Source organism: Camarhynchus parvulus, chromosome 11, assembly GCF_901933205.1.
Source record: "Camarhynchus parvulus chromosome 11, STF_HiC, whole genome shotgun sequence".
NCBI lineage: Eukaryota > Metazoa > Chordata > Aves > Passeriformes > Thraupidae > Camarhynchus > Camarhynchus parvulus.
Window position 1 is genome coordinate 11,193,645 of NC_044581.1, and position 22,754 is coordinate 11,216,398.

The following is a 22,754-nucleotide window of genomic DNA, read 5'->3' on the forward strand; positions in this document are numbered from 1 at the left end:
CCAGAGTTCCATGGCACCTGGGCTCCATGGCACCGGGGCTCCATGGCACCAGAGCTCCATGGCACCTGGGCTCCATGGCACCTGGGCTCCATGGCACCAGGGCTCCATGTCACCAAGGCTCCATGGCACCAGAGCTCCATGTCACCTGGGCTCCATGGCACCTGGGCTCCATGGCACCAAGGCTCCATGGCACCAGGGCTCCATGTCACCAAGGCTCCATGGCACCAGAGCTCCATGGCACCTGGGCTCCATGGCACCTGGGCTCCATGGCACCAGAGCTCCATGGCACCAGGGCTCCATGTCACCAAGGCTCCATGGCACCAGAGCTCCATGGCGCCTGGGCTCCATGGCGCCTGGGCTCCATGGCACCAGAGCTCCATGGCACCAGGGCTCCATGTCACCAAGGCTCCATGGCACCAGAGCTCCATGGCGCCTGGGCTCCATGGCGCCTGGGCTCCATGGCACCAGGGCTCCGTGTCACCAGAGTTCAATGGCACCTGGGCTCCATGGCACCTGGGCTCCATGGCACCAGAGCTCCATGTCACCTGGGCTCCATGGCACCTGGGCTTCATGGCACCAGGGCTCCATGGCACCTGGGCTCCATGGCGCCTGGGCTCCATGGCACCAGGGCTACTGTCACAACCTCTGTGGGACCAGATAGGGGGGGTAACCCCAGGATCAGGTCCACAGACTTGGTTTGGGTCCTTTTTTCAAATTGTTTTGTGGGTGTGTTGGAGGCCATTCTGAGAAGCTGTCCATCTTCCTTTGGTAAATGTCATGGAGCAAAGAGCCATTTCCATCTTCTCACAGGACCATGGAAAAGCTCAGTTGTGTTTTAGCCTTGCATCGTTCTTTAGAGCAGCTGTGTAAAAAGAGCATGCTGTAACTGCCATATGTCCTCCGATGTCATCAGAAATGAAATCTTCTGTAGAATTTCAACTGTTTAGAGTAATGGAAAATACATCAAATGGGTGATGTGAAAACTGCATGTGTGAGAAGTCCTTTGCTCATGTGGAATCAAAATTGCCACAAAGTTGTAGACAAATACATAAAAACAGGTGCAATATATGTAAGTTCTTTTTGCATTTTAGCAATATTTCCCTTCCATGACATTTATGCCTAATCTGGTTTATTGTAGCAGCAAGTATGTGCTCATGAGAGTGGTTGGGAAAATAATTTTGTAGTTCATCACTGCAAACACATCTAGGTTAGAAAGCAAAGCGAGAAAACGCATTCTTTAAATTCTTTAAATATTCATATATTTTTAAACAAAGACTTAAACAACAGTGGCCTCTCCTTGGCTTTATAACTGAATATCTTAACATCTGGTATCTTTCTGTGTTTCAAGCTTAAGGCAACAACAGGGTGTGGTAATAGGGAATGTACTTCAGAACTATGGGAAGTAACATCTGTAGATCTTGTAAGGTCTTTTTAACATGAAACACAGTGGGTTGGTCTCAGTTTGATATTTGTATTATCCTTGAACAGAGGAGAAGTAGTCTTAGAATATGTAGGAAGACACAGAGGTATACCCAGAATCTCTGTTTGAGTGTCCATTTTATTACCTTTGAATGCAGGGCTGCAGAGATTGTGGACAGACATTTTTGTCTACAAAAGGACCAGGACTGGTCTTTAAACCATTTTGAAATATGCATCCATTGAAATATGGAATAAGTAGCATTAAAAGTCTGGCATATATTGAATTGCCTTGACTGTCAGTCAGCAGAATAATACTGTGCATATTCATACAAAGTTACTTCTTGCATATAAAAACATTTATAGAATGTGTCCTTCTTAAGAGATCTGAAAATGTCTAACATGAGACCATTAAATATTCCTTTCTCTGCTGTTCCTAAGACTTGTTCAGTATCACACTTTGCAAAATATTATTCAGTTACAGCTTTTGGCTGTGGAATTCACTGAAGGAGTTCATATTAAAGCATTTGGCTGGAATCACAGAGATTAAGTCAGTGCTTTTTATTGTTATTGTCAAAGTTTTTATTTGCTGGCTGAAAGCTTTTAAAGTAACTTCAAGTGTTTCCATTCTAATTGCTTTCCAAAAATTTTAAATCTGTACTATCTGCAAACTGTGTGTCTGATGGATATTGAGACTATATAAGAAAATATATAAATGTCTATTTTTCTTTCAGATCTTACTCAAGTATTTTATCCCACTGAGAATTCTTTTGGCTCTAAGCAGAGTTAGAGAATGTATTTGTGTACATATATATGCAGGCATAGCCTCACTTATATAAGGATATATATAAAAGTTAGTGTGGCAGATGTTTGAGACTCAAAAATTGGAGTCTACATGGTCCCCTGAATTAAAAGCTTAAAGATTTTAAATATCAAAAGGCCATCACATGTATGATTCTACACATATTTATTAACAGATTCAATTATTAATGAAACACTAATGAGATTATTCATTTGCCTAAAATTCAGGATTGAGAATGTGACAGCAAAGATGGGTACTTCATACTTTAAACTTTTGTGCTCCTGTCTGTTGGCTTGTTGATCATCAGTGATGTGGTTGTAAGCAAATGCAGCTTTCTGGCATGAAATCCCCTATGGGAACCTCTGTGGTTCTCTACAGGGCCTGCATTCCCTCCAGGTCATTGCGGGGTCCTGATATGGTGGGACAGAGAATCCTGATGGGGAAGAAATGGAGAGAAATAACTGCTGTGCAGCAGGTTCTGGTGGCCAGAGTCACCAAGGATGGCCCTTCCTGGGTGGTTTTTCACAAGTCCATGAAGACGTGTCCTAGCAGACTTCTAGGCAGAACCTAGCAGGAAATTAACCGTCTTCCAGAAGACATGAACTACTGAAAATAAGAAAACACTGTAATCTGACTCAGAAAGCAGATTGCTACTGTAATATTCGATACAAATAACTAATCTTGAATTTGTTCTGAAATTATGAACAGAAAGTCCCAAGTATAAACGTGGCATCTATAGTCCATGTTAGTGGCATCTATAGTCCATACTAGTGGTCCAGTATTTCACAAAAGTGTTCCAAAATGGTATCTCTTGCTGAGAGAAGCACTGTCCCTACCCTTATGTGTACACACACGGAGCAGTTTGCTCTTAGATGAACTGGGATACCTTTTGTGCTTACTGATGTGATCAGAGGCTGACCCAAATGTCTTCTGCCTGCATCTGGTCCAACTCTCCATCTCCTTCATGCTCAGTGACTCAGCCCATACCCTTCTAGAGGTGCCTGTTGTCTGTGGTGAGTCGTTGGCATCCTGCCAGAGGAGTGAGTCCCAGAATTTCTGTGGGTACTGATGTAGTGTCAAAATCAAGGCTACCATTTTGCATTCATCCTGAGATACAATTTCTTCTTCATTTGCAAGGGTTAAAACAATGCTTCATTCACTTATAATGATATGAATACCTAACAGCATTGCTCGTGTGGCAGCTCTCAACATTCTGCCTTATTTTTTAGCAGCAAAATAAAAATAAAATACTTGTATTTTATAAAATAATATGGATACCATCTACTGCTTCTGAAGTATTGAAACTTCCATGAAGGACTTGCTGAAAAGAACTCCCTGCTCCTCCTGTGAGCACATAATAACTTAGGAGTAAATCCTCTACAGAGATTAGCTGGATATCCATCTAAAACAGAAAGGATTGGAGAATTCTTGTATGTTTTTTTATGTTCATTGAGAAAATAAATTGTGTTTTCTGATGAGAACATCCTCAGTATTTAATTTAATACATCTGGTGAGGACACTGCTGTTTGTAGATGGTGATAGTTAATACTATTTAAAAGAAAAAGTTCCCTCTCCCAGCCCTCCTCCCGCTCCTTCTACTTCTGCCAGAATAATTTTAGTGTATATTGTTTTGTTTGGAATAATCAGGCTGAAGTAGCATTAGTCCAGCTTCTCATCTTTTAATTACAGACAGTTTATTGTCTATGCTGTCCCACTTTCTGCATGGTTCCCCACCAGCCAGCTAGACTTAGCAATCTCCATTAATTTAATTTGGCATTTCATTCAATCAGACAGGCTGTGAACATGATGAATTTTTTTTTTTTAAATAACACAATGCTCATTCTTAATTGATGTCCTTATCAGACATTGTATTTGCCAGAGCTGTAATTATTGGTCAGGCAGCAAAATCAAATCTGCCCAAATGCAGTGAAGATGTTCTCTGGTGAAATTATTAAGATACAGTACTTAGACCTGCAAAGTAATTTAGTTTTGGTCTGTAATTACATCTTTTGGGATTGTTATCTTTCATTTTGCTCATAAGGGTAGTGTAACCTCAGAGGAATTAATTTGCCAAATATGAAGATAAAACTGAGATTCTTGTCATAATATATATTTGTCCTAGTTGATATTTGAAAACCACAAGTATGCTCACACCATAAAAGAATTATCTTATTAATGGCTATATTTTAAAAAATATGGGTTCTAATTTTACTGCAGAAATACTGTGTGATCATTTGAGGATGCCATTTTCCATGAGCAGTAAATTGGCATCAGAAATAACAGAATTGGGATGTGTAACTGCCTAAAATACATACACAAGAGGACAGGTAGTGTTGTGACAGAGCTGGTTTAGAGCTTGTTCTACAGGCAGTGAGAATTTTGACTAGAAATACTATCCTGACAAACTTTAAATGTGTATTTTGACTAGACATTAATTCATAATTATGAAGGGATGGCTGGTGTCATGATAATTAAGTCCAAATTCTATTTTCCAGTAAGGATTGGAATAAAGTTTTCTTTAATTAAAAAAAAACAAAAGGCAGCAGAGAGTGGATTCTGTCATAACTATACATTTTTAAATTTATTCTCAGATGTATGATTTGTAGTCTTTCTTTGAGTATAGAATTGCAGTCATTCCTTTTAAGCAAATTTTAAGTTGATGGATTAGCTATGAGTAGATGATAAAATGTGTTTCATTCCTGTTCTGGATATATTTTAAGTTTTTCATTTGGGACATTTATTCACATTTAATGGTTTGTTATCCTGTGCTGGAATAATAATCTTTCCAATGGTGGTTCTTCCTTGAGGTTGCACTATTAAACATCAGTATTGTAAAAATAATTATTTGGTGTATTTAACAAAATTGTCTGCTGAATTAAATTTTCTTTTTGAGTGTAAAAATATTATTTTTTAAACATTCAATTTTGTTCTGTTGAGATGCTCAGATAAAAGTCTGTGCTCCTTTATGTGTGGTTTTACGTAGCTTATGTATTAATGTATTTGACTTCTTGAGCAAATGAATAGTTGGATGTGAGTTCTAACATATTTCAGATTAGAATTGCACCACAAGTCAGTTGATTTAAAAACAGGTTGTAAAAAATACTAATGACTGAACATTGTAAGTAAAATGATTTCTCCATGAAAATCAGTAGCCAAATTCTGATTAACTTTTATAAGTTCACAATGTTATTCTTTGTGTCCATAATAGTAACATCTTTAAATGCTATTTGCTTTAATCTTGAAGCTTTTTTTAAATTAATGTAGTTTTGTGGAGTGAAATTCTCTTTTGTCTGTTTTATCTCTTGCTATGATGAGTCAATCACAGTTGCCAAAGAGGCCAGAGAGTGGCCACAATTCAACATTTGAGATTTTCTGAAGACTTTTTCAGTTGGAATTCAGACTCAGGGGACATTTAATCACTGATTTTTATCCCGAGCTGCCAAGGGTTTTCTGTGGCATTCATCGTATCAGAATTCTGCCTTAAAACAACTGCTCATTAGTCTCAGTTTCATAACCAACCAATTTTTAAGCTCTGGTGAGTACAAAGAGTAGTTTGAAAACCCAAATTGCTTTGTGCTGTGCCAGTTCCAAGTGCCTTATCCCTTGATTACAAACAAACAGCCCAACATTTGGCCCCAGAGGTTTGGTGTAAGAGCACACACTTGGTAGAAGAGTGGCAGTCATACAGTTTTTAGATCCCCAGTGCTGGGCAGGAGTTGATTTGGGCTTCATTAGGGCATGTGGTGAGGAAGGAGAGGTGTGGATTTCCCCCTTGCATTACAAACATGCAGCCTTGCTAGAGGAGCTGAGTAAGACCAGGTGTTTGGCTTCAGGTCTGGCAGCCAGAGAAGAGCGGAGCTTCAACCAGCTATTTTAAAATGAATGAGTTTTCTGGACGTGCTTTATACAAAGTGTTGGTAAACCAAGCATCCAGTCTCATTCCAGTCTTCCTGTCTGTCCAGAGGGATTTCAGCAGTGCCAAGATTCAGGTGCCCTTCCAAAATACAAGAGCAGGGGACTGAACTGTTGTAGTTTTAATGCAGTGATTTGCATGAAGCATGGAAGCTGTGATTCACAGCAAGTTCAGAAGAGGCTTTGTTTGTGTGCAGTTCATTTCCTGAAATGGGCAGATGCCTGTGGTTTCCATGGGTTGGTGGTGGCAGTCAGCTGGGTACTCCCACTTAATGTGTTCATCAAAACTGGAGAGAGAGTTTGAACTGAAATCAAATGAAAACATGGTAATGCAATGGTGTGTATTGCCAAGGGAAGCTGGAGACATTTTACTCTTCTCTAGTTACAGAGCAAGGGAGCTCTGAGTTCTTGAGATGAAAAAGTTTAACCAAAACCTTGCCAATTTCTCTGGCAAAGGTCTTTCCAAAGCATCCCAACTCCATCCCAAAACAGAGGCAGCTGGACTAGGTGTGCATCTTACTGTTCCTCTGTCCCAGGGACACCCAACAGGTGGGAGCCTCTGGACCCTGCCTGGGCTGGCCTTATTCCTGGGTCTTCCTTTAATTTGGATCCCTGCTGGCAACCATACCAGTGCTCTGAGCTGTTCATGTGGGGTCAGAACAAGGGATCCTTAAGAAAATAAACAGAGAAAAATATTGTCTGCAACAAGAGTCTTTTCACCAAAAATTATTTTGCTAAAATAGGCAAGAACCCGTTTTTCTATTTAGAATGATTTATAACTGTTCCCAGCTGATCACAGAGTGTTTCTAAATTAAAAGCCATTAATTATAGCCTTATATAGATACAAAGATATGCAAGAAGTGCTTTGTAATTCCAGCTCTGCACTTCAGGTGAGAGCTTTTTAAATTACTTGGACCATTGGAGCCACCTGCTTGACTAAATACTGAGGGCCCTGTGTTTCAGTACTCATCAGTGCATTGCAGTGTTAACATTGTTACTGATTTTTCTTATTTCTCCCGGGCAAATACTAATTAATGGATACAATTCACAGCTGATTAGCTGTAGTTTCTTCAGTAATTACATTCGCAGACTAACTGTTCAGAAGAGGATTTCTAACCCAGTTCTTATTTCACTCTAAGCTTAATTTGTTTTTTGAATTGTTTAGGTCCTTAAGATAATAACCATTTTATTTTCTTTTGTTGTTATAGGTACCATTAGATAATATGGAAGTTTAATCTTAGAAATACTCACTGATAATTGTTATGTGCCTTCCATGGATTTCTAGTTCAGAGACAAAAAAATAAATGTGAAGAATATTAGTTGTGATCCATACTAACAAAAGCTGAAATATTCCAGTTTCTGACATCGTTGCCTGAGTCATACACAATGGGGTCTTAAATATTATAGCCTAAGAACAGAATGATCTGGAGGATATGTACCTGTAACTTTTAGCTTTGACATTTTTTGTTACATCATTTGCTTCCACGGTCTTAATAAAATGGAAAATTAAATTGTCACTCTCCCCTTTGTTTTACTTTAATAAAACAAAAGAGAAGAAAACCACCCTGGCAATCAGAAAGCAGTAGCTGTGCTGTGAGCAATATATGTCCATCAAAACAATGTAGAATTTTACTCTTCAAGGAAAAAATCAGCCACCTTTCTGTTTTGAGGCACTGGAGCCCTTAGGATGGTAAGGTCATTAAAATAGGGTAGGGTTTGTCCCCATTTATTTATCAGGTGTTAGAGTAATGCTTGCCTAATGTACCTTTGCCCTTAGGTATCCTTTGAAAACTTGATTTCTTTTTTCTTTTTTTTTTTCTTACTGTAGAAAGAACAGCTCTATTTGAGCCATTTGAGTTTTTCATGTAAATCATTCTTAGTTTGCCACGAAGTGACATGAAAAATTCTATCCTGTCGATCGCACTGTTGAGCTGAAGAAGTGTCTTTGTGCAACAAATCCACACACACATCCCTATGTGCCAAAACAGTCATTTGAATGTGCAATTTTACTTGAATTTTTTAATCTCCAAACATGGGTGACATCTGGGCTTTTAAAAAATGGATGACATTATTTGAGTATCTGCATAGCTGGGGATAACAGAGTTTTAATAGCTATGAGGCAGCCTACATATTGTGCTAAGGCCTCTGTTGCTTAACATGTGTTATAGGTTGAAAGATTCAGAATGATAAGTACACAAATGGAATTTGTTACTTGAGAATGAGGGATCTCATTTGGTATTCCTTCCCTCCCTATGAGTGTCTCCTAATTTAGTTGATGTCCTATTTAGTCAATCTGACAATTCATCAGGTACACAAGGCTCCAATTCTTCCCGCTCCCCCTTTTTTTTTTTTAATCTCCTTTTAACTTTGTCTTATTGTCAGATGTGAATGTTTGAATTTTCAGGGAAAGAGCCTTTCTTGAAAGGATCACTGGTCCTTCCAGTGAGAAACTGGAGAGCCTGAAACATTTCACTGCTAAGAGCAGTCAGGCACCAAGTGCAGCTGTAGCCAATTGAGCTGAAGCAAAGTGGTTTTCCTTTCAGGACAGGTTCAGCTGGTCTGAAAGCACACCAGAGTTTCTTGCTTAGAAGGAACAAGCTGTGCAAGTGCATGGTCACCCATCCCCACACACTGGTTGCAGAGCTTGTGCTGCTGTTGGGAGTGTTTGCTGTTGTGGGGCTGAGGAGGGGTGTTCAGGTCCACCAAGATCTGGAAAAATAAGATAAAACAAAGCCTTCCTAAACATATTTGTTTTATTAAACTAGAAGATGGGAGTTAGGGGAGGAATTCTCGGTGTGGCTTTAGCAGCAGTGATGTGGTAGAGACAGCACGGGGGCTTTTCCCTCCCTTAGCACTCTGCCTGGCTCTGTGTTCTCTGCCTGGCAGGGGCAAGGTGCACATGTGAAATCCCTGTTTTACTGTAGGTGCCTGACATGCCCCGTGTCTGTTCCTTGAAGCAAAGGCTCTGGATGCCTCCCTGCTCTGGGAACATGTGCAGGGCTGGTTACCAGCCTCTACATGCCCTTTGGAAGTGCTGTTCAAGGGCATAAGGCACGGCATTATTCTGATAATTCTCTTTCTTGTCTGTGTTCAGTCTGTAGAAATAAAAGTACCTATCTTCTTCAGCCAATGTTCATACTGGAGAACTTGGAGGAGATGACTGGCATCAAAGGAAATCCCTTGTGATCACTGGCATGTGGAATGAGAGCTGCTCCTCAGTGGGAGCAAGGGGCACCGGGCACATCTCGGGGTCTCAGTGTCAGAGTTTCTCTGATTTGCAGAATGTTCTGGTGTTAATGTTCACTGGGAGACTGGGAGTTCCACTGGAGTGAAAGATAAACAAAGGGGGATTGCTTGGCTTTTCAATTTTGTGGAAAGAATGGGACTTCAGGAACAGCATTGCAAATTCTCATTCTTCCCCTTACTGGCCTTCAGCTCTTTGGAGCAAGGTCTGCTTGGAGTAGGAATACAGCAGCTACTTCTGGCTGCAGCAATCCTCTGGGTCAGGATCACTGGCAGAAATGTTACAATGTGCATCAAAAAGCATGCAGTAGAGTAGAAATGTCTTTCCTAGGGGCCTCTTCCTAACGGATTCGTAATTTCCAAAGCCACCTTTAGGTCTCTGGCGTGGCTTTGCTGCATGGGCAAAAAAAGTTGGAAAGATACACATGAATATCTTCCTTGTAAAGACTGGGGGATGCAGAGTATGTATAATAATAATAATAATAATAATAATAATAATAATAATAATAATAATAATGATGATGATGATGATGATGTTGAATCCAATTGAATTCTGACTTCAAAGAACATCTGCAAATACTTTTTATCTGTTTGTTGTTTTGGTTTTGTGGTTTTTGTGTTCTTCCCCAACCTTTTCTATGCCAGTAATGGGGTAAAGAAAAGTTTATCATGGCGTACATTAAATCCAAATATTTATTTTTCTTTCAGTTTGGAAACAATAACAACTACATGAACATGGCAGAGGCAAATAATGCATTTCTTGCTGCAAATGAGGTAGATGTTTTTATTTTTTATCTGTGTTCATATTCTGCTGTTTGCAGTGATAATTTAACAGACTTTGAATGGATGAAGAGTGAAGTGCCGAATTTCTGTGTGTTTTATGGAGCACAAAATAAAGACTTTAATGAGAAAGAAAATAACCTGACAGCTCTCCATTACTAGTCAATTTAGCTGTCCATAAGGCTGTTACTTACATAGCATGTCAATAGAAACAAATCTGCTTTATGTATGGAAAAAAATTATGAACAGAAGGAAACAAATAAAAGGCACAGTAGGTGTACACTGTGAAAGCAAGCTTAGTAATAGTCATTACTAGCTAATGTTCTAATTTTTGTTATAGATACAAATGGTTTAATTTGTGTTCTCAATACTCATATGAGATAGAAAACCAAAGCCAGCCCTGTTGCCTGAAATGTATGTGCTACATCAAGGAATCTTTTGAATCCAGGGTCAGAACAAACCCAGAGGCTGGGCTGGTGGAGGCTGGCTGGGTTGTAGAGATGATGTATTTGATCATTGCCTTTGAGAATGGAAACAGGAGAAAGTGTGGGAACTCCAGGCTCCATGTATCTGCTAGGTGGGGCCACCTTATAACCGGCTGAAAGACATCAACACACTAATCCTGACCCCAAGCCCAGACAGAAACTGCCTTTGCTCATCTTTGAAACCCAGTCTTTTACTCCTTGCACTGTCTAGCATGTGCACAGCAATATGGAGAACAAGAAGTGCTTAGAGGGTGCGTGTCATAAATGCTCTTCCCAACATGAGGAAAGGGTAGAAAACCAGGCAGCTCTGATTTTTGTAAGTGGGGCTCAGTCACAGGTATTCCTGTGCACTTCTAAAACAGTGACCTCAGAGAAAATAAGCAGAAAGGTGTAACAATAAATATGAAGGTTAGAATTAAGGGTAGGATTTTATGAATCATTTATACAATGGTCACCATTTCTTTTTACCCAGCAAGACTGCTTAGATAAGGGAATATTATTTGGCACTAGCTCCAGTGTTATTTGTGATAATGAACACAAACCCCATCTGTAATGACAACATGATGTTTCTTTCTGTAGAATTTCTTTCCTACATTTGAATCAAACATTGATGAAAGCTCTGCTGCCAGCAGCTGTTCAGAGACAATTTAATTCCAGCTGTGATAATTCACCGTGTCAGACATTGGCTGTTATATGTTGATACAACAGTTCTCCAGATTTGCATTTTTATCAAAAGGAACAAATGTTTTGAACATTTCAGTACAGATGGCATTTAACCATGCACACAGGCTTTTTGTTTAGTTTTTTTTTTTTAATATATGTGTAAGGTATAAATATTTGAAAAGTTAATAACTTCAAAAAATGTGATTGGTAAGATAAATCTCACAAATGTTATACCATCTTTTGGTCATAACACCACCTTTCTGCAGTCCCAAATTGCATACTATTCAGGCTCTTTTTACAGACTCAATAGCCCAGTGATTTGGATTTAAGGCTACTTCACTAAGGGGCTTGCTTTCTTCTTAGATTACATCTATTTTATTCTCTATCTTATGTCTGTTATATGTTTGGTTTTTGTTTTTGCTTGTTTTTTTTTTAAAGATATATACATATTTGGATAAATTACACACTCAGAACTAAATTCACATTTAAAAATGTTAAGGTATTCATCAATTTACTCTCCCATTTGTAGCTATAAGTATTAAGCTATAAGTATTAAGATGAATGCTACCTTTCTAAGTAAAATAATATATTATTATCTAGCTGTGTTATATATTTCTGCAGCTGTCCTGGAATTATTCTGTTAGATGGGGAAAAAAGATCCAGTTCTTATAATAACTAATATCTCATAAATATGTCAAGTAAAGAGAGGTTCAAATACACATAATAATACTGATTTCACTGAACCCTTTGCTTGAACAAGGAATAAAAATATGATTAAGTGTTACTGTTAGTATTAAAGCGTGAACCATACTTTGCAATTACTGCATTACAATGTATTTAATTATAGTGGTTTTGCATTAACATGAATGTAGCTTTCTCGGTATTATTTTGGGCCTGAGCACTGCTGAGCTAGAATCCCATTTTATTTCTGTAAATAATGCCTTAAGAGTGTAATCTTAGAGCACATTCAGGCTTAGAAGCCACACATTTGCTTTATGTTTTCTGTCTCTATGTCATGATTACTACGACTCATTTTAAAGCACCTTAAATATTTATTGAAATAATATTTCAAGTGTTAATTACAGTGGTAATGAAAACAGCCAAATGCCACATATCAAGAATGAGTGTTTATCCGTATTGTTAATGTGATATGTTAGATTTCATTAAGCAGTAATGGGGTAGCAAATGAGTCACAAATTACAGTTGCATCTGTTACTAGACCACATTAGTGCCAAAATAACTGCAAATGCAGCCATAGGGTTATGTTCATTAGCCAACCACTTCTCCTGGCCAATCCATCCTTTGTGTTTGTGAACCACGGGGTCTTTGAGAAGAAAAATTCACACCTTTTGTAATATAGCAGTGGGGAAGTCAAACATCTCCCTAATCCAGGCCCAGCCTTCCCATCCAGAATTGAGTTACAGCCTTGCAGTTGGAGGAGATGGGCACAGTCTCAGCAGACTCTGATGGTGTTGCAGACTGCAGCAATCTGGGACCCCATCATTTCTGGTGTGAGACCAATAATGACAGCTGACAGGTTCTATATGCAAGCAAAGGTTTTCCTTGTGTTTCAGTTTCCATCTTCTCTCAAGTGGTTATTAATTTATATCATCATTAACAGTTTGAAGGATGACAATTTGCAGCAGTTAATGAGATCTTTCACTGAACTTATCATTTTTAAATTAACTGGCATTAAGTCACTCTTTCAAACAATGTAATTAATACATAAAACAATTCTCCCTTCCGCCCCAACCTGAATCCTAAACTAATGCAAACAAACAAATCCCAGAGCAGCCTTGCATGTCCAGAACAAGACAAGAGTGCCTATTTTAGGATTGCCAACTGCCCAGTTTGATCAAGGCAGTCCTGATTTGGGTACATTTGAAATGGCCTAATTTCAAACACTGAATTTCTATTATTAAGTAGCAGTGGACCTGAAATAATACATGAAAGTTCATTTAACTCTCAAAAAATTTGAATAAGCGTAGCTCATTTGTTTCCCAAATAAAAGTCAGCAATGTTGAAGCCAGATACAGACTCTGAATAAAGATTATCTTTGACAGACACATGCGCACGTACAAACATGCACAAACCCTGAAGATAACTGGCAGTAAATGTTTTGCTCAAGGCATCTTAACAGGTGTTTAGTTCATAACAAACCTACTGTTCAAACAAAGCTGGCTTGCTTCAGAAAGCACTGGAAGCTGCTGTAATCACCCTCACGCTTTCATACATCTCTCCTCCAAATTGCAGCCTGTGTTTTAAAGGCTTCACTGTATTTTGGGAATGGAAAAGAAGTAAAGAATGGTCATATTTCATGTTTGTTAGTGGATAAAAGCAAACAAAAGATGTGAAATGGTCAGTGCTGAGTTCCTGTTGTGTGTGTGCTACGAAATTGTCAGTGTTTTATGAAGCGTGAGAGTAATGTAAGCTGTTTGTGCTATTTTACTAACATATCAATAAAGGGGCAGTTTGTTATTCAGCCAAATCCAATGTAGCTGATATTCGGACTAACAACAGACAGATGTTGCTAATTAAGTACACATTAAAAAACTGTTAATACTGATACTCCACTTAAACCATATGATAATGAGACTTTAATCAGAATGATCCACAGACCCATTCAGCATATGAAACTTAAAAATTTTGTTGGTTATTATAGAGTTTGCTTTTGACAAAAAACTAAGATTTGGACTTCAGGTGTGGAGGTCACTGCTGAGTCCTGTGTGCCCTAACGCTGTTTGCCTTGTCCTGTCCTTTTCCAGCAGACGTTCCATACGCCGAGCCTTGGGGACGAGGAGTTTGAAATCCCACCCATTACCCCCCCACCCGAGTCAGACCCCTCACTGGGCATGGCAGATATACTGCTCCCCTTTCAGGGCCTTGGTGACCAGCTGCCTGCTCAAGGAAATGAATTTACACCTCAGTTTCCCCCCCAGAGCTTGGATCTTCCCTCTATCACAATATCCCGGAATCTTGTGGAGCAGGATGGCGTCATCCACAGCAATGGATTGCATATGGTAGGTCTGGTTCTTTGTGTGTTCCCATTGCCTGATGGTGTCTGTCACATGTGGATCTGTTCCATCTCTCAGTTTTCATTGACCCCTCAGAAGATCTGTGTGTTTTCTTGGGTGCCTGACCAAGGTTTTGCCAGTGTTCTGTGTTATGTTACAGGCGTGTTCTGGATGAACGATGGCACACGTTGTTACACAGCAAACAATGATTGGCTATTACTCAGCTCCCTAAGGCAGCTGCCAAATGGTTAAGGGTTAAATACTGGTGTTTTCAGCAAGATAAACGTGTTTGTTAATGTACAGTGCAATGCTATACTATTTGTGAACAGATCTCTTGTGAAGAAGTGGTCAGGCTTAACAAACACAGAATTTTCATTTTTGGAATGGACTTGGATGCCCATATCCATTGGCATCATGTGCATCCCAAGCGCTCCTAAAGTTCAAAAATGTGATGTGCAGTTGGCACTGGCATCAAGAATTGAAAGACCATAGTGTTGGCCAGGGTGAACTACAACATTTAGAATGAATTGCTTGTCTGTATTTGAAGTGTAGGACCCACATCTGACATCCTTCAGGATATTTTGAGAGTGCAGTATTGAGAGTAGTTCAGAGGAGAGCCAGACACAGTATGGCAGCAGGAAAAAAGCAATGTGTTTCCCTATATCCTGTATATTCCATGGGCTAAATCTTTATAAAAGGGAATTAATTCATTTTTTAAAACTCATAATAGAAGTGACAGGGATGTATTTCCTTGACAATACTCAGAAATATAGGGCCATAAAAGGCTTTGTTGTATCCAGTGCTCTTGCTGGCCACAGAGGCTGAGGCAGGGTGGTCTTCTCTTCCTGGGCTGTGTCTGAGCCCTCAGGAATAGGGAGGCGTGATCTGGGTGTGCAAGAGCCGAGTGATGGGGACTGTGAGGCTAATTCCAGAGTTAATTAGAACAATCAAAAGCAGGGCTGTGTGGAGATTCGTCCAGGATCTATACACACTGTAGGGCTGCAGTCTCCAAGGGAGGTGAGTGGGGCAGTTCCCATGTTGTTGCAGTGTTTCCCTGTGGGCTCAAGGGATCTCCCAGTGTGGGTTTCTGAGAGCTTTGTGCAGTAACATCCACACTGCCAGCCATGAGACACAGCTGTGAGCCAGTTTATCCTACTCAGCATTTTAAAGTCAGTGCTTACAATTAGAATTAGTTTTTGTGTTGCATATTGAAGAGCGAGTGAATGTTGAGCTTGAAAAGATATTTTACATCAACTGTATTTTTTTCTGATTAGCTCTTTTATATAGGACCTTTTGCTGAACTTGGCATAGTGAAAATACATATTTACTGCTGGACTGTAATAAAGGTTGTGTTGTTATGTTGTGATTTCTTTTTTTATTATTCTGGCAAGTGAAAATTAATTAAAGATTTACAAACCAACAGGCAGTAAATATTTCTCTGTAATTCTACAGGCTGCTGACTTCGTTGCAAATTTCAATATTTCTTTGGAGGTCATGAAGAGTAGCTAGCACTAATGCAGAGTGAAGCACAAGCTGCTCATTTGTTAGGAGATACAGAATTCAGTCATTCTGTGGATCCAAAACATGCACTGCCTAAAACAGGCCTTGAAGGATGTGGTATTTGTTTTAGATCTCATTTTGCACTGTCCATGTTGGGTAACTTCTGAAGGAAGATCAGATTAATAAACCCTGAGAGTTAGGAACGTTGTGCCTGAAAACAAAAGTAATGGAGTGTGTGTGCACTGAATACAATGAAACTTGGTCAGAAAATATTGTGGGCTCGATTGGTGTTTATGTGTCCCAGTGTCCCCTCAATGCTATAGAGTGGTTTGTAACCTGACCCAGTTTTGCCCTTTAATTTTGCAACCTTTCACTGAATATGATTCTTCCATGAGTAAATGCTGTCACCTTAACACTTCCAACCAGAAGAGGCCTCTGGATTATGTATTCCTTAACTCAGCTCTTCTGGTGCTGAATGAGAGGCTTCACATCTTTGCCATTTCCCTTGACTGTGCAATGTGGAAATTAATGGCACAGTTTACATTGGCTGCATTGGTAAGATTTGTTCCTATACAGGTCAGTGAAAAGATGTAGAGAAGCTCCTGCCTTCTTACCCCAGTTTTCCAGTGGCATTTTTTAGGGTGATTTCCAGTTCAAAGCTATGGATTTGGAAACTTGTGTGCTACAGTTTTGCTGCAGAGAATTGACAAGGAATTGTGTGATTTGATATGGGGGAGCCACATAGGGAGGTTTGTATGTCAGACAGTCCCCACAACTGCTTGATTTGTTTCATGCTGTGAGATGGAGTGGCCCCTGCCATTGTATTCTACTCAGTGGACGTTTTTCTTCTGCTCATAAATGCTAGGTAGCTTTGGGAAGTTTAAAAATATTAAAAGAGGGTCCTTACATAGCTTTCCCCTGAACTCACATAGCTCTCTTCAGCAGTCAAATTTTCCAGCAGTTAATCTGTATTTCAAAAATAAAAAAATGAAAACATTATATCATATTTTATGTATAAAGTGTGTTCTTTATTAAACTGGTAAATATTTATTAATAATATTAGAATTCATCCTTAAATTAGACATTTCATGAATTACCTTGCCTTGGAGCTATAAAAACTTTATTGCAGCAATAAAAAAATGTAAAGGAGGCATTTTGACTATGAAATTTCATTTCATGGTCAATTGAATTTACTATATCTGAAAGAACTAAAGATGGGGTTGTAAAATAATTATGATGTTCGTACACACTTACAGAACAATGTTCTTATCCAGCGATACTGGGATAGTCTTATTTAAATGCTGTATTAATGCTGTACTGCTAATCACTAAAGCTTCTTGGGCTGAATACAAACTTAAATAATTTTAATATTAACTGCATTGAGTTTATTGCTTATCTCATGAAGCATTAGAGGGCTTTACTGTAAGCAATATTTAATTTAGGTAAATGTAGCCCTACCCTGTTGCAAAGCCTGCTAGAAGAATTTCACCTTGAGAAATGTCACGAGATTTTAAATCACAAATGTTGAAAAAATAAAATGGGCTTGGACAGAATTATGATTAATACTGTGTGTCTTTGGCTTTTTTCTATGTACTACCTGACATGTTCACCTATAAACTTGAATGCAGAATTGCCAGAGGCATGGTTAAAAATAGGTTATGTCAAGGTTTTCCTATGTCTCCCTTAGGGTATGGAGTTGGCTAGGTACCTCATAATGCTTCTGCAAGTATCTCACACATTACTCACAGGAAGACACACACATGGAAAACAAAAAAGGGAAAGAAAAACGGTTTAACATATTCTTTATGTACTATTATATTGAAAATAGTATTCATGATGCAAGAAAGATATCTATATATTTTTTCTCAGCATAAATGGGACCTAGCAATTACTAAAGATTGTATTGGTGAGTTAACCATTGTTTATGCTATTATGATATATGTACTATGGAAAGAGTGGCAATTTGTCACAATGCTGATTAATTTCATTATTATTGGCAACAAACACAACACATTTATCTTTACAGCATTTTTTACCATTTAAAAACAGTCAACAGCAACAAAAAGAGGAGATAAAATGGAGGCAGTTTGATTAATTTTAATATTTTAATAACATGCAAATAAAATTCTGGTGTTCTAAAAGGAGTTACTGAAAAATGGAGTGTTGATGTACATTTGACTTCAAAGAATGCAGGGATTTACATGATGCAAATATTATCCCTATAAATACTTGAATATAAATAAGCAGAAATCAACAGCAATATCCTCATTAAAAATCAACCCCCAATATTTTATATTAATGCTCTGTTTTCTGTTGAACTGCCCATAAAAAATTATTTTAATCTGCAAACTGTGGCAATTCTATAAAACTACAAGTTTTGCTCCTGAGGGTTCCTTTTTTTAACACCTCTCTCTAATCTGCCCAGCCTGCTGAGTAGCATTGACATCAGTAGTACATCAATTTCAGAAAGTGGATTATTTTTACTAGACAGCTATTGTGACATATTGGGTCAGTCATAAATGAAAGATATTCATGCAAGCATGCAATACTTGTAATGAAGTCTCACTCTGACCTTCTGTATGATTGATTCTGTAATTTAGTTTTCTCAGGCAGTGCCTGAAATGAAATGAAATCATGTTGAACAAGTTTTGAATACCCACAGTGCACCAGGAGAAGAAAAATCTGCAGCCCCAGAGGCTTGAGAGAGAGCAGCTGAACGATTTATCTCCATGCTATTATAGCCTTTGCCAGCATTCAACATTTCTTTTTTTTTTTTTTTTTTTCTTATTTGGCTTAAGTACTTAATTCTGCAGGTAGCTGTAAATGGGAAAATAAAATACTGTTCAGATTTAAAATGACAGGACAGGAGTATGTGCAGGGGACTGATAAAATATCTTGAATAGAACTGACCTTTCATGTAGCTGAAAGTTACTGGGGGATTCATCCTCATAATTACCATATAGATTATTTTTATTTCTTTCCTGCAATGAAACATTTCAGAGAGCAGTAGTGCTGATTGAATGAAAATTGAACTTGTTAACATTCTTTTCAGCTTAGCCTGTTGTACATAACAGAAGGTTAGCTTTGATGAATTTCAAAATTCTCTTTCTGATATCTAAGAAACAGACAGTAAAATAATTGTCTTTTTTCAGTCTGATTTTTTCTTTTATTCAAAAACGTACAATTGTTGGAAAAACAGACCGATAGTTTTATATATATTGCTCACTACATTACTTATGCTGTTAGAGAAAATGTGTTTCCTATTTGATGAAGATTTGAGCCTGTTTATATTTTATAATTGTTGCAGTGCTGCCAGTGCAGTCAGGATTCTGCACAGATAAGGCTAATTCGTAGTGGAATATGCTCATCTTTAATTATATTACTCCTTAGGAGTAGCACTGTGTTCAAATCAAAGACACAATTGTGACTTTTGCTTTTATTTGAAGAAGAGACTTTTAAAATAAACATCTCAAGAATGTGCCTTTAAAAAGATGAGGTGCAAATTTGAGCTTATTGAAGGCTGCAGGCAATAGAAATATTATTAATGTTTCAGAACAGTGGTGCCTTTTACTTACAGCTCAGAATCTTTTTTAGTAGTTTAAATTCCCAAATTACTAATGAACTTTAAGTTAATAGATTAACATAAGATTGGAAATCTAAAAGGTAAAAATGTTGCTTTGAAATTGGCAAAAGATAGTTATTTCACTACTCACCTGACTGGATGCCTCTCATTTATAGGTTTAATTTTCCTTTACAAAGAAACTTATTTCTACATCTCTCTTTTAATACTCAGTCAGTAATCTCCTGTCTGGAGAGAAATGGAGTAGGTTTTCAATTAATAAAATGTTATAACAACATTGTTTAATGTGTTGCAGATGAAACAGTTATTTCATGGGTCATTAATGTGTTTAACGCCTGGAATGGTTTATTAAAACAAGCCCTTGTTATTGTTATGGATGTGTTTATTGTCATCTGTGATGCAAAATGTACAACAAATTTCACAAGTTTCTGGGTATTAGTTTATAGAGGTAGCAATTACTCTTACTAGAAAAAGAGATTCTCTTCTATTTTTTCTTGGATTTCTGTGCTGAGTTTCTAAGCTCATGCTTTAAATCAGCAGTGTTAGTCTGGCTTGTACTGGCCTTTCCCTGCAGAAATGGCAGCTGTTATTGCCTCTGGTTTGCAGAATTTGTGGTACCAGGAAAAATTAATCTCAAGCAGCCCTGAATTAAAGGATGCTTGGGCGGCTCTGAGCAGTGACATTTGGCCATGTACAGAACAAGAGGGCTGCTCTGGAAATTGAGACCTTTAGGACTCAGTTGGCAGCTCTGGTGGCTGCTCCCAGCTGGGCTGGGACACAGCTCAGGGCTGGGTGCTTTGTAGATGAACTTCCAAGTCTTTTCAGAGTACTTCCTTTTTGTTTGGTATGGAATTAAATATTTTATTCTACACCCGATGAGGTAGCTGGGTGTTCTGCAGTTACCTTCCAGAGCACCTGGGTGCCCAGCTGCAGGGCCCTGGGGGCAGGTGGGTGACAGGCTGGGGCCCTGGAGGCAGCAGAGGCTCTGGCACAGGGCCATGCTGAGGCTTTGGCCTGATGGGAAGATGGTGCTGGCCTGCTAAACAATGGTGTGAAGATTTTCATATCCCAGTGACATTATAATTCTCAGTATGGATCATGTAGAGTCATTTTTCTGAAACATGCTCTCCTCTCACTGACAAATGAATGGGTCCCCTGTTAATGAGAGAGGGAAATGTCTTCTGCTGTTCTTAAAAATAAGTCACTCATAGTAGCTACTAGAGAGGACCTGTCCATAGGAAAAAAAGTGGCAGCAGTTGCCAAAGACTGAATAGCAGGCACTAAACTAAACTAAAAAATAATAAAAATTGAAACAGGTAGGTTATTGCCTGTTGAGGTAATCAGGGACTCCTGCATGAAAGAAGAGAAGGGCAGTATCATTGGAACAGTCTGGGAAAAGGGAATGTGATTATTTTATAGTAATAGTACCAAAATCAAGATCCATCAGCTCCAGAAAATATTGTGAGGTGCCATATGAATTTTGGGGAAAGGATATAGCTCACTGGGAAAGCTTTTAGGAATTGGAGCAGAAGCTGAGTGTCTGATGTTCCTACAAAATGAGCTCAGAAGGAACTCAGATGTATATGGCTGTGGACACCAACTGTGCATGAAGCCTAGGCCATGGCTGTAAGCTATTCTGCCTCCTGAGTTTAAAATCAGGTGCTGTTTCCATAAGCCAGCTGAATGAGGCAGATGCTGCAGCTGGTCTGGATGTACCTGGCCAAAGGCTTTGTTGGGTCCAGCCACCCTCACTCTTGGGTAATTTGAAAACTTTGAAATTCCTGCTATTTTCTGCTATTGCCACTCATGTTTCCCCTTGGACAGCTTACCCAATACTTAGCTTTCACCTCAAGTTTGCAAGTGTTGAGAAAATGTGAAGTCTCTTTAGAGTTTTTAATTACTCTATGTTGTCAGGTAGCTGGAAAAAGAAGATACCTGGGTCTGGTAATACAAAACAGAATGAGACCTACTTTTCTGATTTACTTCAGAAACCAACAAGTAAATGAACAAACATAATAGAAAAGAAAAATCCCGCAAAACCTAAAGAAAACATATCCCTGAACATAGCTACCAACACTTGTAGCAATTTTCAAACATAAAAATGCCATGTAACCCCTGAGTCTGTCCCTCTGCAATTCCTTGCACAATTCTTGTTACCTTTGATAATGTTTGTTAGTTGTCATGCTCCCTCACACTCTCTCCCCACGTTCCTTACTGCATAATAAGGACCTTTGAAGTCTGCCTTTGATTTGGGAGCTGAAGCACCTGAGTTGTGGAGGTTGTAACAAAACTGCTAACAGCGTTTATCTGACGTTCTGGGACTTAATTTCAACTATCCAGGATTTGTTTGCAATGTGATGTCACTGTTTGCACACAGCAGACCTAAGCTTGTACTGCTAATTTGGAGAGAAGCTCCTCATGCCAAGAGACTCATCAGATCAGAGCCCAGATCTGTGATCTGAGTCACACTTGTATTGTGATCATGCTGTTGGGTGCCTTGTCCAAGAGGAGTGTGATTCAATATGCTTTAAAGTATGGTAGAAGCTTGGGAGGAAGAGAGTGGGGAGTCTGTTTTAAAATGCCACTACAAAATGGTGTAAAAATTAAATTATAAAGAAGTTGTGAATTGGGTGGTGCTAAAACAGCAGCAGCAGCCACTCTGGGTGGGTGGAGGTCTGTGACCGGCCTGTCCTTGTCTGCAAGAGCAGAAGGGATTGATAGCAAATGAGGCAACCAAGAAGCCTCTCTGGCCTGGGTTGGGGATCATGTGAGGAATCTGCAGGCTCACAGGAGAGTAACTGGCTAAGAACAAAGTTCCCAGAGAGAAAACACTCCAGGGTAGGGTGATGAGGCATCTCCAGTAAGAATCTGAATAAAGAATTGTAAGAATTTCAGAGACAAGTCCTCAGTTTGGTAGTTGTGTGATTCTGACCTTGCTGTGAGCTTTGTGTGTTTCCTCACCACATTAACACAGGGTTTTGGTAGAGTCTCACAGCCCAGCATGCTGTCAGTGCCTGGGTCCAGCGGAGGCCACAGCCCCACCTTGCAGCGGCAGTGTCCTGGGACCTGCAGTGGTGTTGGTCAGGCAGGGTGCAAGGCCCTGTCCCTGGCACGTTCCTGTTTGGAATCACATCTCTGGGTGCTGCTGCACTGCCTGCTGTCATTGTGTGCCTGACCCTTGAGTGTGCTTCCACAGAAGAGATCTTCCCTTGTGCTTTGCTGGTCTCACATTGCACCTCCCACCCCTGTCAGCGGCGCAAGGAAAGCATTAATGACATTTGCAGTGCGTGCCTTGATCAAGTTCTGGATGGTGAAAATTGTTGCAGGAAACATCCCAGGTGCCTATGCACAAACCAAAA

General features: G+C 39.2%; 1 protein-coding gene across 2 annotated transcripts in view; it reads left to right on the forward strand.

Moving 5' to 3' along the window:
* TOX3 (TOX high mobility group box family member 3) overlaps window positions 1–22,754 on the forward strand; it is a 74,708-nt gene that overhangs the window by 38,327 nt on the left and 13,627 nt on the right. Inside the window, exons 2-3 of one of the 2 annotated variants that reach the window (XM_030955693.1) lie at window positions 10,082–10,147; window positions 14,067–14,321. In XM_030955693.1, the coding sequence (XP_030811553.1) occupies window positions 10,082–10,147; window positions 14,067–14,321 (321 nt within the window). The remainder of the gene's footprint in view (window positions 1–10,081; window positions 10,148–14,066; window positions 14,322–22,754) is intronic. The other variant, XM_030955694.1, reaches the window with a different exon arrangement.